Here is a 19,143-nt window from a genome sequence, read left to right on the forward strand (position 1 = left end):
ATACTCCTTTCTGACAAGGCAAGGTACTCCCAAAGCAATGTCTGGCGTCGGAGGATGGAGGGAAGGCAGCAGGTACAGGACGACTGCTGCATCCGGTACCCCATTTTCATCTCAGGGTGACCTCTGGGATGGCAACAATAAAAGAGAGGAGGCTGAAAACCCTCAGAAGCTGACAACATCTGAAGAGGAGCAAAGTGGCCAAGCATCAGTCTACCAACAACAGCAAGAGCAGTAGTAAGTAGCAAGGAGCCTGGCTGAGATGGTGTTGCGTGTATCGGGTGCCTGTTCTCCACCTTACGCAAGGTGTGCACTTTCAAAGGCAGAAATACTTTATACAGAGCTTGTGAATGGGATTGGGCACACAAGCAGCTTGTCCTCGTCCTCTCAGAGCCACCTGAGGTCAGCCTGAATCACAGAATCATAGAATCAATCATAGAATGGGTCAGGTTAGAAGGAACTTTAAAGATCCTCTAGTTCCAACCCCCCTGCCATGGGCAGGGACACCTCCCACTAGACCAGGTTGCCCAAAGCCCCATCCAGCCTACCTATGAACGACTCTTCCTCCATGGGACCCAAGTTGTTCTGGGAGGCTTTGTGGTGACACGGCTTACACCTCGAGCAATAGCAGCAGCCGGTTCTGTGCGTTTGATATTGCTGTACGTAGCATCGTTTTCTTGCCATCAGTTTTCAAAGTGAAATTTCAGATCTAGTTCTAGCTCCCTGTCTTCTGTCTCCTAATATTTCATCTTGGAAAGTAAAAATTCTTCCTGTGGCTTAAGAGATGGATGTAGGCAGAGATGGCTATATTCCAGCACTGATCTGAATGCAGTCCAGGACACAGAACGGCTTCCAACAACTTCATGCTGACAAAAGTAAAGCCAAAGCTTCAGCACTCAATTTCATTTTAGGCTTTCTTGAGATCTATGCTCAGTCCACCTCTGGTTTTCCAGTGGCAATTAGATAGCTTGTATTCTTGTACAGAATAGAAACTGTCAGTAGTGTGTGTGTATTTTATGTGCACGTGCTTAATACATACGTGCTTATCTGACCAAAGCAAATTGTTTACAGTCTGCTTCCCCAGATGTGCTTTTCTGGAGCTGTTAGTAACCATGCATGTAATGCTATTATTTTTGTATGCTGGGGTTTCTTAGCTTGCCTTTTCCCCCCCTCTGCCCCGCCCCTGCTTTTCAAAGTGCAGCTGAGGGAAACGGAAGGCTGTTTCAGTTTCCTTTCCCTTCTTTCTGGATGAAGAAGGTGGAGCCACGCTGTGAAAGCGGTGGCAGGCTGCTGTCACAAGCAGCAATCAGCAGCTTTCCATTGTAACCCATGAACACTTGCCTACTAGGTAGTAATGATACTGGGACTATTGAGAGCTGGGTAGCTTTGAAATCTGACAGCACTTTAATGACAGACTTTCAGGAGAGCAAACAACCATTCCTGAGTTACAGTCTATGTTTATTTTCTGCCGTTTCCAAATGTGAAAAACCCTCTGTCTTGCCTGCCCTCACACTGGCATATATACACAGTACAGTGAGAGCAGCCCTAGTTGGCTTACGTATTTGTGCTATGTGCATTTTTTTGCCTTTTTTTTTTTTTTTGAGGGGAGAATAGTGGGAGTTTTCCCATTGGTATTGTCTTTGCCCGGATTTAGTCTGGGATACAAACCCCCTGGTATAGGTTAGGTAAATATTTAATGAGTTGGTTGACCTGAGCCCCGTGCAGAATTTAAGGCTAGACCAAATATATCCACACTGATTCTGACCAGAGGTGGGATCCCCCTTAAAACTCGGTAAGCTTTTGGGGAGCAATAATTTAAAGCTCTGTTCCCTTTTTCATCTTTATTTGCAGAGAGAAAGCTGTTGTGCATCTACTGCAAGGACTTTGCGCTTAATATTTTTTGCTACGTGATATGAAAGATTCTCTGTCTTCACAAAGTTGTAACAAAGAATTGTTTTTTAAACCTGGAGTGTACACGGTAAAGTCTGCCGTAGTGTGTAGTTAATGAGAAGGAGCAACGAGGGAAAGGCAGGTTCAAACAAACCATGTAATATAAGTGGGGAATAAATAGTCAAAAAAAGAAGTGAACAAAACTGAGGTTTTCTCCCTTCGCTCGAGGAGGGGGATGCTAGCCATCAGTTTGAAGGAGATGAAGCCATTTAAACTGTGATTTCCTTAACTAACCCCGATTAAAGTGGTAGAAGGTATCTGAAATGTTGAAATGCTGAAGCAGACCAGGGGAGGTTTTTATTCTTAAAATCAGCATTAACTGTTACATTCATTGTTATATCTTTGTTCTGTTACTTCAAGTTACCTTGCAAGAAAGGTCTTGGATTAAGATACATTTCAGCGATGATAAAGCTGACTCAGCTTTTTGCCCTTCAAGCCTTTTGAAGGTGATCCTTAAAACTAAAATACTAGGATACCCTCAGAATAGCCCAGGTTTTCCGGCTCTGGGATAACCAAGGGTTGAACAGAGTGGTTTGAGAGGTAAAGCCATAGGCTGTCAGTAGAAGAAAAAATGCACAGATTAGCATTAATCTAGAAGGTTTTCTGGAATATGCATAGCAGAGGGAACATGAGGAGCCCAAGTAGGATACCTCTGTGCCAAGAAGTGGCTCTATTCCAACTTGTGTGCTGCTTGCTGTTTTCTGGAAACAGCCAGGATATGGTTTTGCTGCCAGCAAAGTGGGAGTCGGAATCTCTGTCGAAGCCTCTAAGGATGTGTGTGGGTTGTTTCCACGCAAACTCTCAGTCTTTGGGCTGTGCTTCAGAGCCATTGGGAGTGGGAAAACACCTTAGCAGCATCTTAGGGTGGGATGAGGTGACTTTTCAGGTAGACTGGACACATGAAATATGTGTGGGATGTGGCATGTTGGAGTCTCATCCAGTAGTCGATATTCAAACTTGACTATTAAAAAGTACAAGGTGGGCAACTGGTCTTAGAGGGTATTTTTTCTCTTGCTTTGGAAAAGCCCTTATATGATATGTCAAGGCTGAGAAATGATCCTAATTAAGTTAAGAAAAATACTTGTTCAAATGCAAAATTGAAATGAAACTTTGTACATCCCTCTCCAGTTCGATATAGATGTGGTTTCGGGCTGTGGAGAAAAAATCACCAGGATGACAAGTGCTTGAAGCTGCTTATAATAATAAGCCTGCATTTAAGTTACTTCACTTTGTCTGCTAAGTGCCATGAAATTAACTTGTAGAAAGTGAATTCCCAAATTGCCCCGTTCATGTCTATTCGGAAACAAAAGTCTGTGCAGAAGAAAGGATTGAGGCAAGTGGGGAAATTAAAGGCTGAACTATAACTACTGCCTGAAAAAGAAAATGCTGCCCCCATTCAGCAGTCTGTCCTTGGTGCCCTTAAAGCTGGAAAGAATAATATTGGTTCTGGTAAAATCCATTAAAAAAAAATCAAATTCAAAATAATAAAAAGTGAAGATATATTGTTGCACAGCTGGTAACAGTCCCTCATCATTTTCTGTGAAAGGAGAGCAGAGTTACTAGAGTGCTTGACTCATGAAATTGTATTCTTTGACTGCTGGAGCCAAATCCATCAGGGCTTTCTTTCCTTCCTTTTCCAATCTTCATTCTGAATTTTAAAAAAATAAAATATATCTATAGTGTTGAAAGACCTCTCGATCTTTTGCTAGTAGAGTATACTTAGCAGTTCTTCTGAAAATTTTATTTTCTTTCACGGTCCGAAATGTCTTTTTAAAAACACCAAATTAGTCTATGAAACTGGAGGCAGGTGCGTAGCAAAATGCTTGTGTCGCCCACTGCCCTGCCACTGGTGGGAGTGCTAGAAGGGTAATTATGGACAATCTGTTTAGAGTTGAGCTCTGCATTTGCTGCGCAGGAGAAATCTCACAACTCTCTGTCTTTCAGGCTGGTGTACTGATCTTTACAGCCCAGTGGGGCGATTCGGACATGCCCACCTTTGCCGTGGTCAGTAGCCAGCCTTGTGTTCAAACAAGTGGTTGGTGGCAGGGTCTATATGAAGTTAGATTTCTGTGGGTCTGGGTGATGGGGGTTTCTGTGTTCCTCATCATGTGTGTGTGGGGAAGGAAGTCCTTCTAACTCCTGTATTAGGCGGCTTTCAAAGAAGAGATTGATTTGCACAAGCCCTGACATGTTCCTTTGATGCACAACTTGATGAGGAGCTGTGGTGAGATGATGAATAAGGAACATACGTGAGGATACTGTGTTTGGGCAGGGGCAATAAGAGGACAACAAATACTGTGGTGCAGAGGAGGAGGAAGAGGAAATATATTGTTGAAAAGAAAGTGGGGGAAGCAGAGATGAACGTGCCACTAGCTGAAGTCTTAATCTTCATGTGATACAGTGTCTGACCTGCCCAGCTCCCTGGGTGTGCTGGCAAGTCTGAGTTGCAACACACGGACACCTCTGTGGGGGGTAGCTCAGCTGAGTGCTGGTGTTGCCAAGCCCAGTGTCTGGCCTGCCCACGTATGGATGCTCTGCGCTCCTCATGGCCAGTGACTACCAGGTGCTCCAGCTGGCTCTGGCACGCTTGCTGCATCCCTGGCACTGTGCTGAGGTAACTGAGATGCTTTGGGACCTGGGGACAGCATAAACATGGCCACATCGGACTTCATAGACTTTGGGTCCTATGTTGATCTGCCACACTGCCAGAGCAAACTCTCTCCCATTGGTGTAGTCTGCTCACGAGCGTCTGCTGACTAACGGCACGTTAGCGTTTCCAGGGAAGAGAGAAAGCTGTGCTGCAGGCCGAGTTTGTGCTGAGAGCTATCCCTTCCGTCCCTAATTTGATACATCACTGTGACAATTTCCTTGGAGCTTTAGAGGGTGGTTAAGATCGTCTTCCAGCACCGATGTGTTCACTGCACCAAGTGGGGTGCTGGTGGAAGCACCTGCCCTTCTTTCCGCTGTGCTATCGTGTGCTGAGCCCAAACTAACCTGGTGAATCTGAGCCCTGTCTTAACTCCTGGAAATTTAGTTTTGAGTTTTAGTTTTACTCTTTGGACCAAATTTTAACTTCAGGAATTTCTCTACAAGTTTGTGGGTACTGGAGAACTGAGATTTGAGTGCCAACAGCAGAACTGCAGGTCTGCTGCTTTCCTGCTTGTTTCTGACTCATACCTTGTCCTGGGCCTCTCTCTGCTGCTCTTTTCCTTCTCGTTCTTTCCCTGTGCAAGTTCACTTCTGCAGGATTTAACTCCTTGTTTTATCCTGCGGCCTCACTATGGCAAAAATGTTGGCCGTTTTAATGAAAGCTTTAGCTAACCAGAGGGACCAGATACAGAAGTGAGTTACCCTGGCCTAATAAGCTTCCAGACATCAGCTGAACTGTGGTAATTAAGTGCACTCCTAGCCTGTGGCAAACACAGGACAAAATCCATGAAAGCAGACTTTTGATGATAAACATTTTCTGCTAATGCAGTTTATTTTCTGCCTCTCGTGTTAAGAGCCCACTCGCAGCTAGGATGAATCAGGCAGTGTATAATGTTAAGCCCCAGTAATTCACTTTTGTCTCTGAGCTGTAAACTGGTAAGATGCTGCCGCTGATAAAGATGGAAAGCCAGAGCCCCAAAGCTGCACGCAAGGTTTGTATACCCTCGCAGAGCTCTGCTCGTGGCACCGCCGGGGCACAGAGCATATTGCTCGACTGAGGTCTAGAACTGTGGCTGTCGGTTATTGTTAGCATCTGGCTGCGTGTGCACTGCGAAATGGGGATACCTACAGGACAGTTGTCTGCTCACTGGGATTTGGCATCTTGTAGCCCTCTGATTTGGCAGCCTCTGTGGTGCTCAGCAGCATATGGCTGCTCCATCAGGCGTGGGAGCCATGGTGGAAACAATACTTTGTGGTGGCGTGGACGTGACTGCTTCTAAAACAATTCCTGACAACTGGATGCAAAGTTCAACTTAGTATATATTTGAAGGAGATTCAACAATTGTCTTTGGCAGTTTGGTCCCTCATCTCTTTTAAATTCAGTCTTAACATATTACCGAATGCAGTATTTCACCTGTAGTCCTTTCACCTTAAGTCCTTCCTCCAGACAGAACCTGCCTAGTTCTTTTCCCCAAGCTTCAGTTATTTGTGTTGCTCTCCAACTACGCTCTCCTTGGTTTCTGTCTCTTACAGAGAGCACATTGCCCAGCAGAGCAAAATATTTAGCTTTCAGCTTTGTGGCATTCATGTACCGATGCACTCGCAGTATAAAACACAGTGGAACTGGAAATAGTTTATAACAGCCATTACTTTTGTAACTCTTTAAACTATTTCACACTTCATTTGGAAGGCTTCCCAGTGGTAGATGGCTGGAGCAGGCTTGAGGAAAAACTGAAGGGCACAGCTCTGCAAAAAACGTCACTGATGAATGGCAGTTCTCGGGTGTTTCTTTAGTTTTAGAAATAAACTATTTTATACAAACAAAAAAGAAAGCAGAACAAAGGTTTCTATGGTCTGTACCCTGAAAGCATTGGAAAGGTGTCCTTGAGCAGTGCTAGTTAGATGAGCAGAGTTACACACGGGCTTAAGAATTTAAGATTGGAGACATGGTGTTCTCTGTGTTGCTGATCATTCAAACTGTAAACTGTCTTTGCAGATTTTTCTATGACTCTACCGCATGTTTCTCCTGAATGAAATGTTTCTGTATCTATCTATTCATATATATTGTTACATATTGTATATTTATCTTCCCACTACTACGGTATTTGATGTCTATCTGTTTGAAAGTCACGTGAGGTTGCTTTTTGTTTTTATTTCAATACAGATACATTCTCTTATTGGGTTATAACTTTCATATTCTCGTTAATATCTGCTCAGTCTGTGTAATTAGTCAATACATTCCCATTTTCTGCAGAGAAAATAAACCAAAATAAGGTCTCATCAAGATTAATATGATCTATAAAGGTAGAAGACTATTCGTTTCTCTATTTTGAAGAGCTATAACCTGGGTAAGATATTCTCCCCTTCCCCACCCCCCCCCCCCACTCCTCCAGTGACTTCTGTGTTTTTATTTATAAAACAACCATACCGCAAAGATAGACTTAAGTCATATAACAATAAGAGTCATTATTAGGGAACCTGAAAAGTTAAATTCTTTATAATCTTTTCTGGTTGTGGATTTTGAAGCACTTCATATATTGGTATAAAGTACAAAAAGTCTGCACATCATTGATAGCTTCAAATCTTCACATTTCCTTAATTGCTACCCAGGTAAGTAGGATAATTTGCTCCAGACTTATGGCTACTGTGGCAACTCAGAAACTGACTGGAATATTAAACTGACAGGCTGTAGCTGGTTTTATAGGCTTTACTGGATCAGAGGTTTTGTCTGAACAAAGAAATGACGTGCAATATCCTGCAAACTGGCTAAAACACAAGGTGAAAGCTGGTGGTTGGGTTTTGCATTAACTTTCTTTCCCTCAAAAAAAAAAAATCTCAAGAAAATGAGGGATGCTAGCATTAGATCCAGTAGGGCAGATGCAGTCTCTTGGGCAACAGCTCATCTGGCTCCTCTCTGGCTGTAGGCTTGAGAAGCAAGGACCGGTTCACACCCTGCCTTTCACCCACCCCACAAGAAGATTACCATGGGCTCGCTCTTCCTTCCCCCTGATTCCAGTACCCAAAGCCGCACTCTTACATGTCTGTCTTTCTGGAGACCAAGGTGAACACTATAAAATTAGATAAACTCTATAATGCACTTTTATTTTTCAAACTTGAACTAAAACAAATCATATAGTATAAGCACTAGGTAAAAGACAGACAAAAGTCGGTATTCTGTTCTCCTTTTCCCTCCCCTTCTGGAGACTTGAAATCCTCCTTTTATTTTAACTTTGCCTTTATTTCAACAACATGGAAACCAGATTGGCCTTTAAGTAATCACTCTTTTAACCACAATGACTCTTATGCTGCTCTTCGGAAAACAGAGCTGAGCTTTCCCTGGTGGCAGGCGTAGTGTCACCTCTACCCATTTCATAAACTGCTTGATCTTTGCTGGATTCCGTGTGCTGACCTGAGCTCCTGGATAATGGCCATGGCCAGATGTCAGAAGAGTGGCCCGCACCTGGCCTCCTGGACTCAAAGTCTTCCAGCCAAAAAGCACAAGCAGATAAAGGAAAGGATTCACAGCATTAGGGCTGGATTTGATTTCGTGATTTCTCATACATGTGCAGACATGCAGAGGTCCCTGCTTTCTTTTTGATTTGATTCCTAATTAAAAAAAAACAAAAACCCAACCAAAGGAAAACTGAAGTCATCAAAGTACATCTGATGATATAAAAACTCTTCTGCCCTCTAGTGCTGTGAAGCAGTGGGATGTCTGAGTTGCACTGATGGGTTTTTTTGGGAAAAATACGTAGCCTTGCAACTTACAATTAGAGACATTTTTTTAACTGACAAAGGGAGGGGAGTGTAAAAGGCACTTAATTGTTGTGTATGAACTTGAGAGAAACATGATCTGAAACAGCCAAGGAAAACTACTAAAAAAAATCCTTGAAACTGATAAACCATACAGCAGCTTGTCAAAGGCAGTTTGGGATAAATTGTAAATGGTACTACTCAGTGAAATAGAGAAAAAACTGAAAAAACATCAGTGATGGGGAATATTATGCCATAAGCAAGACGTTTTTTTAACACTTAAGTAACTGTTGCAGTTGTGCCACGAATGCCAGAGGAGTGTTGCTGCTCTCTTAGCTCCTGCCTTTGAGGGTCTGGGATTCGGTGGAGAGGTGAAGAACAGTCTCACAGGCACCACATTAAGCTGGCAGGAAGGGAAGGGATCATATTAAATGGCACCATTAAAGCTCACAGCTCTATCTTTACTAGTTTAATCTCATAAATTAATCCACGTCCACCTAGAATAAGTCTTCAAAGAGAAAGAGGTAATTGGATATAAATACTTTCCTTCCCAAACCCTGAATTACAGTGATACAGCAGCAGGCAGCTTTTTGCACTTTGATCCCTTTGCATGATTTCCATTCCCCTTTTTTAGCCCTAGTCCCGAGCCTTATTCTCTCATTACTTTTCCACAGCCAGCTCTGTTCTCTCTCTTTCCTAGCTTGTCCTCTGGCCACCCCCTGTGGTTCTTTCTTCTTTTAAGAGGCTCAGCCTTCACCCTTTGTTATTCTTTGTTTTCTGTTCTTCTCCTTGGGCCTTCCCCGGGATGAAGTCAGATGAAATATTTGTGCCCATGCGTGCAGATAAAGCCCTGCCAAATGCTGCAGAGAGATGGGAGCTTACTCGGATACGCGGAGCCAACTGCTGCTTAGTGCATTTCTGGTGAACCTGCCCCCCTGTGGTTTAGCTTCTGCTGAGCAGGAGCGGTGTAAACTCCTGCCCACACAATACACCGTGTAGATAAAACCCTTTGTTTTCTCCAAGTGGAACTGACATGTTTTCATCACTCTTTTGATCACCTCGAGTCTCTAATACACTCTGAACCCTGTCCTGCTTCTTTGCTGTCACGTTAGATTGATAGCTCCTTGAGACAGCAACTGCATTTTGAATTAAGTCTAGCAAAACAGGGCCTTTGTCCTGATTCAGTGAGTCGGACCTTAGGCATGACAGCAAGACAAATATGCCCAAGGATTTCCCTGTGCCTGACGAATGCAAGGCTGACAAGGAAACTGAGGCTCGGGCTGAGAGCAAGTCACCTGGGTCCGTCACAAACAGTACGATTTTGCACGCTCCTTGGACAACTTTTGGACAGATTGCCTAAATCTACGAGGTGCGTGGTGCCCTCGATTAGTGGGATGGGACAGCCAGCCCCAGTGCTCTTCCCAGTAGACAGTGGTCTTCCTCTGTCCTTGAGCAAGCTATGGAAGTATTTGTCTACCACGTGGAACTGTTTGATTTGATTTGAAATGGCTGAGATTTGAGGTCAGCAGTCTAGAGTGAGACTTAAATAAGAAAAGTGAAGATTAATCTAAAAGTGTCTGAGAATTATATCCTTGGTATTTGCAGCCAATTCCAAATATAGCAAGTATTTCTAGAGTATTTACTAAAAATTCCTGAAGAGCCGAAGCAAAATAAATACTGGGTTAGATATGAAGTTGTTTGCCACAACAGCAGAAAACTAACCTTGCTGATGAAGGAAACCCCTTCCAGTCCTGTTTTTTCTGTAGACAAGAAAAAAATAAGTGTGTTCTCTTTCATTTTAGTGTTGGCCCATATGTCTTGATAACTCCAAATGAAACCAGAAGAAACCAGTTGCAACAAAGTAAGTTGAGTTGTCTACTATGGTAATACATTATTTCTACTTGCATAAGTTTAGGGTTTTGTGTGCTTTACTGCCCTTGCAACTTTTATCCTCAAATTTACAATGCTTTTGTATGTGCAGCTGTGACAGTAAAGTCAGTGCTATGAGCATTCTCCATCATCCTGTAGGGTTTTCTTAAGATTAACTTCTCATCTGGCTTAACTTCTTGCAGAATGAGTCTTGTTCAGGAAAAGGTTTTCAGTAATCTCAGTGCTGCAGCTAGAATAGCTGGCTTCTACAAGACTCAGCTGGAATTAGCTCTATCCCACTTTTCATAGAATCATAGAATCATAGGGTTGGAAGGGACCTCTGGAGATCATCTAGTCCAATCCCCCTGCCAGAGCAGGGTCACCTAGAGCAGGTTGCACAGGAATGCATCCAGGCGGGTTTTGAATGTCTCCAGAGTTAGAGACTCCACCACCTCTCTGGGCAGCCTGTTCCAGTGCTCTGCCACCCTCAAAGTCAAGAAGTTCCTCCTCATGTTTAGGTGGAACTTCCTGTGCTCAAGCTTGTGCCCGTGACGTCTTGTCCTGTCCCCGGGCACCACTGAAAAGAGCCTGGCCCCATCCTCCTGACACCCACCCTTTAAGTATTTATAAGTGTTGATAAGATCTCCCCTCAGCCGTCTTTTTTCCAGATTGAAGAGACCCAAATCCTTCAGCCTTTCTTCATGAGAGGTGTTCCAATCCCCTAATCATCTTGGAAGCCCTTTGCTGTACCCTCTCCAGCAGTTCCCTGTCCTTCTTGAACCGGGGAGCCCAGAACTGGACACAGTACTCCAGGTGTGACCTCACCAAGGCAGAGTAGAGGGGGAGGATGACCTCCCTGTCCACACTCTTCTTGATGCACCCCAGGATGCCATTGGCCTTCTTGGCCACAAGGGCACATTGCTGGCTCATGGTCATCCTGTTGTCCACCAGGACTCCCAGGTCTCTTTCCACAGAGCTGCTCTCCAGCAGGTCAGCCCCCAACCTGTACTGGTGCATGGGTTTATTCCTCCCCAGGTGCAGCACCCTACACTTGCCCTTGTTGAATTTCATGAGGTTCCTCTCTGCCCAACTCTCCAACCTGTCCAGGTCTCTCTGTATGGCGGCCCAGCCTTCCAGTGTGTCAGCCACCCCCCCCAGCTTTGTGTCATCAGCGAACTTGCTGAGGGTGCACTCTATCCCCTCGTCCAGGTCGTTGATGAATATATTGAAGAGGACTGGACCCAGTACTGACCCCTGGGGAGCACCATTCATCGCTGACCTCCAACTAGACTCTGTGCCCCTAATCACTACCTTTTGAGCTCACTTTTACCGGATTTAATTTAGATTGGAGAGCAAAACTTTGAATGCCCTCTGTGTTACGGGGAGGAAGAAGAAAAATATAAGTAAGAAATATTTTTGAAAGCACTCTTGCGTGGAGACTCAAGCAATTAGAACCACTGTTGGTTCCTCAGTCTCCATTTAAGGACTGTAGGTGGATCTTTTAATGAAGATGGGGAAGATCCTTTTAGATGGAAAATATCTTCACTTTTGCTTGGCTTCAAGTCTTGCTGGTAAAAGTAGCTAAGCAGGAACACCCTGAACCTCCACCAGAAATATTAGTTGTGTTAAAAAGCTTTCATTGCCAAAGGTTACAACAAAAGAGCCATGAAGCAAATTCTGTATGCAGAGGTGACCAAGCACTGCAGTCCTGCAATCCTGGCTGTTTATTTGTGCAAGATATGAAGGCTGAAGGAGTGTCAGTCAGCACTCCTCATGTTTTGAGCCCTCAAGGAAACAGTGCAATAAAAACATTTATTCTCAAACATTGTGAGTTTGGCTGAAATGCTTCATCAGCAGGCTGCTTGTAAGGTCGGGTTACCTTTGGTGGCGAGAAAGAAAATGGACTTCTCCTGAACCAAACCATAATCTCCTGGAAGGAGGAATAAAAGCAGATCATTGTAGAGCTGACTGATGGTAACAGCAAAGGTGCTGCTCTGATAAAGATCTGCTTTCAGTTTGTGCCACCTGCGTGCGAGGTCTGAAGCATGCCAAGTACTTCTGCCTTGGATACTGGCAGAAACAGGGCCTCACCGAATCCAGTCTCTACCTAAGTGCTTGTTTTAAAGGTGAAATAACAGGCTGGTGTCTGTCTTGGGCCTCTTTAGAGACTTGCCCCGGAACTGTCTGCCTTGTTAGAGGAGAGCTGGTGTTACTGTCTTATAGCCATAGTCTGCCATTAGAAAACATGGTTCATGTTGGTTTTAGTAAGAGTGAATTGAGCTCTTCGAGTAACACCTCAGTTGCTCTAAAACACAGCTCCTCTTTCCGTAGGCTTTGTGCATCTTGCTATTGAAAGGAATTTTTTTTTTTCCTATGTCAATTGATTTGAGAGAGCAATTTAATCAACCAGCCATCCTAGAGCATATGGCTGGCTCCCCTGGCTGTATTGACTAGACTTCCACTGACTATGCTGGGAGCTTGCCACCCATCTCACATGTGGACACCTATGTTGAAGTGTCTTAATTTGAAGCTGAATCGTGCATTCCTCCTGTTTTTACTTAGGGAGCATGTGGTTGGGAGGGAAAATTACTTATTCTTCATTTCCCTGCTGAGGAGCGTGACACCACAAGCATTTCCCTCCATACGGCAATAACATCTTAATTGTAACAACGTCTGCTTTACCTCCAGGAGTAAATACTGTGGCGTTTACCTACAGGTTTCCAGGGGTTAAAAACCAGTCTATTAGCAGTCTCTTAGCTGTTTTTTTGTTTTGCTTTCGGGGTTGAGTCCTAGGGTTCGCTCACAGTACAGTGTCAAGTTAGGCAAAATGTTTGCCTTGTTAGCTGATCACTGCAGTGGCTGTGTAACCTCCTAGGGTTTGTCTTCAACTCTTGATAACAGGTTTGTCTGTTCCTGGATGGGTCTTCAGGGTTACATACAATTAACGATACCGCCTGCTTTTTAGTACTGCCTCTAACTTCCATGTCTTTGTTTCTTTTTGTACCTGCTCAGTTGCTCAGAAAGAGCTAAACAACCTGGAGCGGTGGAAGGAAGAACACAGGCCAGGGCCAATTAAGCTGGTTCCACAGAGACTGGGTAAGACATGTAAATCAGCTATTACGAACAGCAAAATTTTGTATTCCAGGACATAAGACATTTTTCACTTTTTCTCACATGCTACTTATTAAAGAGATTCAGTGTCAATAAGAGTTGCCACGAGCTTTCTGTGCTCTTTGGTCATAGCAATGAAGATGCTTCTGAAACAAAACAGCATAGATTGTCGCTCAAGAAATCTGTGGGGATCAGTGCAGAAAATCTCCACTAGCATTTGTGAAAGAGGTGGTTTATCCCTCCTGCTGCTGACAGTGTCTGTGGTTGATGTCTCTGAGGGGGCACACACTTGGCATTAGGTGGACAGCATGTGTCGGAGACCCTCCAGTTACCCATAAGAAAACTCCTCTGTGTTAGGGGCCAGTACACGTGCTTTCCTGATGGCTCCTGAAGAGGCAGAAGTGATCCCTGCAGATTCAGGCATTTTCAGGCTAAATGTGTATGAGACTCTGTATTACCAATTTTATCTATAAAAAAAACAACAGAGACAGGTAAATGAAAACCAGCATAAAAAGCTACAGGAACTTAAGTCACTCTGAACTGCAGTGATGTGTTTGATACGGTAACCAACTTTTTTTCTAGACAGTTGGGAGAAACTCTTCCATTGTAACCGCTACAAAGCATTTAATTTAATGCTATTTGAGAGTTAGTTAAAAAAAATAATAAAAAGATCGGAAAAAACCTCCAACCCACTCCCAATCTTGTACAGAGAATAGGACTGCAGGTTGTGCTGAAGCAAAAGGAAAGTTACTAGAAGTGCTTTTCAAGTACCAGTCTTCAGACCTATCTTGTTTTAGTATCTTTCTTTAATGGCTTTGGCACAAAAAGTAGGAGAGAGCTGATGAAACTTGCTGACAAGACAAGACTTGAAAGCATCATCCATAGAGAACATGATGAGGATACTGCACAGTAAAAATGGGATGACCTTGAGGAACTGCACTAACAGAAATGGAACAAAATCTGTTCTGACAAAGTAAATGATTATAATGATGCCTTTATTAGTTTTGTACATCTAGAGCTCCCCTTCCTTCTCTTGTCTGTCATAGGAGAACTTGGGGTGCACAGTGCAGGCTATTGTCTGCTTTGACCTGGGAACGAAGTTCTTTCTTTGCCATGCCACACAAGAACAGTACGGGATGGCGTACTGTGCATAAAAATAGATACCAGATGGGAGATAGAGGAATTTGAACTGACTCCAACCAAGATTTGCTCTTTGTGGTCAAGGTGATACTGATCCCACATGTTTGTTTTGCCCTGGAGCGCGAGTCCCAGTTGTTTGCAGTGGTGAACCTACCTTTGCAAGTTGGTGTAATGCTCTGTATTCCCACCATCATGTGCAGTCGTGTGGCCAGCCATGCTCTTTGTGTGTTTATCATACATACTAGCTGCTTCTTGCCTGTGAGCAGGTCCTAGAAGACATGCTTCTGTCCCAAGAGGACCATAAAGCTTTTTGCTGAAGAAAGTCAAATCTGAGAACAGAGATTTGGCGTGTGATGTCTATGCACTGGCGGCGTGACTGGGGACGTGGTGGCAAACCCGCAGTGATTGGGTGTGGGGAGTCTTAACTACTTCTGGTCCCACTGCATTTGAAAACTTTCTTGGGAAAGAAGCAAATTAAGATTAAAAAGAAAAAAAGACGAGAAAAAGCTGAAAGAATTCAAGGAGGTTATATGAGCTCTTCAGTCACTGTCTAGCTGCCACTTAGAAAGACCCCTGGAGACTGAGACACATGCACTATGTTCAGTGCCTCTGAAAAGAGGTAAGGTGCAAAGATTATTAGATCTTATCATTCCCACAGGAACAAATTTGGAACAGAAGAGAGCTCAAGGAAGGAAAAAAAATATAAGTGGCATCTCTAATTTCACAACTGTAGGTACTCATTAAGGTAAAAAAGTATCCTACGTTATTTTCTCAGAGTGGTTTTAAGAGACTACACGTCTAGTCCAAATCACCTGAGAATTCTTAAAGTTGAGGTTTCTCAACGCTCATGCTTTCCATAGGGAAATAAGTATCTTGGATTTCAACTCTGTAATACTTGACTGGCAAACTTTCAGGTACCGTAGAGGGATGAGAGCAATGAAGGATGCAAGTTGCACCCTCCTCTGTAAACAATGAGTGGAGCAACAAAGCATGCCTGATAAATGTAATGGCCTCTTTTTTGATCACATTATATATAAAGCCAGTCACAGCATACTCTGGCTTCAGTGAAATATTCAACACGTTACAGCCAAGCCAACTTGAATGAATTAAATCTGGCTGAAAGGCTACAGGCAATGGCTAATAACAATCAGTAAAATACTTCTTTAGAGACAATGTCCAGCAGTACATGCAGAAAAGTATAGTGAACACAAGAGGGTTGAATGTTGCCAATACAAGGCTAGAAAGAAAGAAGGATCAAGCATCCAAACGGTTTCAGAACTTGTTTAGTAGAAATTTTATTTCCTAGACCTGGGGAGGAGCCACTCTACAATGACAGCTGTCTGCTTATTGCTCCTGCAGGCTTGTTGCTTCTGTACTGTATGGCCAGTCTTTCTCGAGAGCTTAATCTTATGGAGTTATTTGAGTGCATAGAGATCTTTCCACACTTAGGGAATTGATCTCCTATTCACTGAGGCACCTAAAGATTAGTTACCTTCCATTAGTAAGTGGAGAAGGCTGCTCTTAGTGAAGGGTGATCCCTCCTGAAAGATCTAGTATAGCTGTCTTGCATTTCAGGCACCTCAAGTAGCACAGATCAGTCTGGCTGATTCTATAGAATTAATAGTCACATAGTAGGGAACTTCTCAGAAAATCACTGGATGAAAATACAGCCCTGACCCTCAAAATGGGGTGGGGGCTTGCTGTTGTTTTTCCAACAACTGAGGGAATGAATTATTTGCTTTCCCAAAGCAAGAAAATACTTTCGAAAATAGATAGTAGAGCAGAATGATACAATCAAAACCACTCCCTCCATCCCTTAAGACCTGTTATCACGTTCTCTGTGTGGTTGGCTTTTTTGGGGTTTTTTGTTTGTGTTTTGTGTTGTGGGTTTGTTGTTTTGTTGTTTTGGGTTTGTTTTGTTTTTTTTTTTAATTGAAGGCTGAACAGTATGGCCAGAGCTTTAGATGTTCTCAAAAGGGAGCCTATGCCTTTGGAAAGGGCACCTTCTGCTACCTGGATAGGAATAAGAGGTCAGCGGAAAAAGGCTTTGATTTCCATTTCAGAAAGGGGCTTCTGCCTCGAGCCCAAAGACATTACTTAGAAGACATTCAAATGATAGCATCCCATTAGAGCTGGCAAAGACTGCAAGCTCCAAAATTTGACAAAAGAGAAACTTTTTGGCAATAAAATTTCTGACCCTGTGTGACAAACTGAACTGAGCAAAGGTGGGGATAGCTGGATCTGAAAATGAAGACTCATCTGTGAAGCATGACTGTTTTTCTGAAAATGCAATAGTTCCTCAGTAAATTGATCATATATCATAGGACATATTTGCTGGTAGAGTGGATGATACAGTGGATGCTCGGTAAATAACAAGCTACTGGCTTTGACGGATGGATAAAATGATCAAAAAGGTCTCCTGTCTGTTCTCCTTAATGTCAGATAGCTACTGTAATTATGAAAAATTTCCTGTATATGCATATATCTGACCTGTTATATTGCTCTGTTCTGAAATGACTGGCATTTGAACTTAAAATGCTCATGCAAAATGCAATTTATACTTCTTTTTTTTTTTTTTTTTTTAAGGTGGAAAGGAATCAGAAGCTCAAGCAAGGCAAAAACAGCAAATGATGCTCATGCAATCTAAATACCAACAAAAGGTCAGGAAGAATAAATGTGTTCGATTATTTTAAGAACTCAAAAAAAAGCTTTTCGTGAAGTGTTTCATATGGCTATAAAACAAACTCGCAGCTGCTTGACAAAAGAAAGTCATGAAACTCGAAGGAAGCGGCAGAAAACTGGAAACAAATGTTCCGCACCAAAGAAAATGAGAAATCTGCTGTAAATATGTAGCAATCCGTATCTCAGATCATATCTAAAATGATAACCAGTACAGTTGTAAAGCCACTTATATGCCTTGCCGTACCTTCCGGCATGCTGCCTACACTTTGACTAATTGATCAATGTATTCGCCCCATCCAGTGCTTGTGTAGAAGTGTTGTTCCTGTTAGAAAAGGTATAAATGCTTTTAAGTTATCAATCAGCTGTGTGATTCCTTGCGTGGGTGCCCATTTATCAGTCCTAGATTTCTCAAATTTCATAAAGTGAATATTGGAGTAGCTGGTGCACAGCCTGCTTTATTCATTGCCTCATTTTAAGAAAAAAAAAAAAAATTGGAAACTTTCCTCAAACACAATTTAGGTTTGACAGATGTGCAGTACAGGAGTCAAGTCAAGTTACCTTATGTGTGCTTTGTGTACATACATATGTGAAATAATTTTCTATGTTTATGTCATACAGCACAAGAGGGAAGAATACGTAAAAGCAAAAAAGGCAGCTGAAGAAGCTGAAATCCTGAAAAAGAAAGCAATTCAGAGAGAAAAGGTAAACATGGTTACCGAAGAATTGGAGCCATATAACAAAGTTCACGTCTTGATGCTTGATTTTGCTGAACTACATGGAACAGTCTACTTAAATTAAATGGTAGCCCCGAATTGCATCAAACAGTTAGGAAATCAGTCCTCCTTCTCTTTGAAGCTGACTGAAGGATGCCTGACCTGGTTTTCTTTGGGGCTTGAGCGTTCCTTTGGCTCTTCAGAAACTCCAGCCTTTCATTTGCATCCATCCTGAAGAGTTCGCAGAAGGGGAGAACACTAGGGTCAGGATTAATGTTGTGTGTACAGGTTATATAGTTCACTTTGGCACGAGCTTTCTCTATAAGGTTGGATTGTGGCAGATGGCACAAAGACCTTATAGAAATCCGTAACTGCTTGCTGTACAGATGGGAAGAATACAGTCTGTCATGGTGAAAAAGGCATTCAAATCACAAAAAGGTCAGTGAAAATTCTGATGCCACTCCAGCTCCTCTGGGGGGGCACACCCAGAGGCATTGCTAATATGTAAGATCACATTTCCTTCTAGTATTGGCCATATATTGGCTCACTTTTGAATCTTCAGTTTTATTTTGCATTTATTTGTTTTGTCTCGTAATTCTCACAAAGCGTCTTCTCGTCCTGTGTGCTGCATAAACTGTTGTAAAAGTTCATTCGTGTCTCCGAGTAACACTCAGTTGAAAATGTAACGTGTGATTTAAATGAAAAAAGAAAAGAGGGGGAGCATGGCACTGATGTGCACGGTAGTAGTGAGAGAAAGGGAGATTTCAGTTTTGCAAGTTTTGCCTGCACAACAGTGGAAATGATCTTCTGTGCAGAAGCTGAATGCTGAGAGTTAATTAAGAAAATCTTCGCTACTGGATGGCATACAGGGACATGCAAAAACAAAAATGGCCTTACTTGCCTCTAGGCGAGGGTTAGTCTGTTCCCAGTCTTTCAGTGGTTAGCTTTAGTCTTTGGGCATAAGCCCATACACAGTAGCTCACAGGGGCAATAAATATTTTCATGTGAAAATGTCATTACAAGTTACCAGCTCATGTATAGCTCCAGAAGCAGTGATGATAGCAACGGCAGAAAGGGGATTAATTATATTCTATTCACCTATTAAATATATGTTGTTTGCCCATGGGCATTGGACAAGAAAAAAACGTTGCAAAACTGCTATAATTTATAATTACACCTAGAAAATACATCGATGTATCAGTTTTGTTTTCATGCTCTTTAATTTCCTTACCTTCGCTCACACAGATTATAAAATCTTTATAGATGTAGATAGTAAAAC

The 19,143-nt window shown here is 42.8% G+C and overlaps 1 protein-coding gene across 1 annotated transcript in view; it reads left to right on the forward strand.

Annotated features, from left to right (window-relative positions):
* Positions 1-19,143, forward strand: part of EPSTI1 (epithelial stromal interaction 1) — a 51,135-nt gene continuing 31,992 nt past the window's right edge. Inside the window, exons 1-5 of the mRNA XM_063334925.1 lie at positions 1-234; positions 10,152-10,210; positions 13,231-13,314; positions 17,056-17,129; positions 17,770-17,853. Coding sequence (XP_063190995.1) covers positions 38-234; positions 10,152-10,210; positions 13,231-13,314; positions 17,056-17,129; positions 17,770-17,853 — 498 coding nt within the window. The 5' untranslated portion in view covers positions 1-37. The remainder of the gene's footprint in view (positions 235-10,151; positions 10,211-13,230; positions 13,315-17,055; positions 17,130-17,769; positions 17,854-19,143) is intronic.

This window comes from Chroicocephalus ridibundus, chromosome 1, assembly GCF_963924245.1.
Source record: "Chroicocephalus ridibundus chromosome 1, bChrRid1.1, whole genome shotgun sequence".
Lineage (NCBI taxonomy): Eukaryota > Metazoa > Chordata > Aves > Charadriiformes > Laridae > Chroicocephalus > Chroicocephalus ridibundus.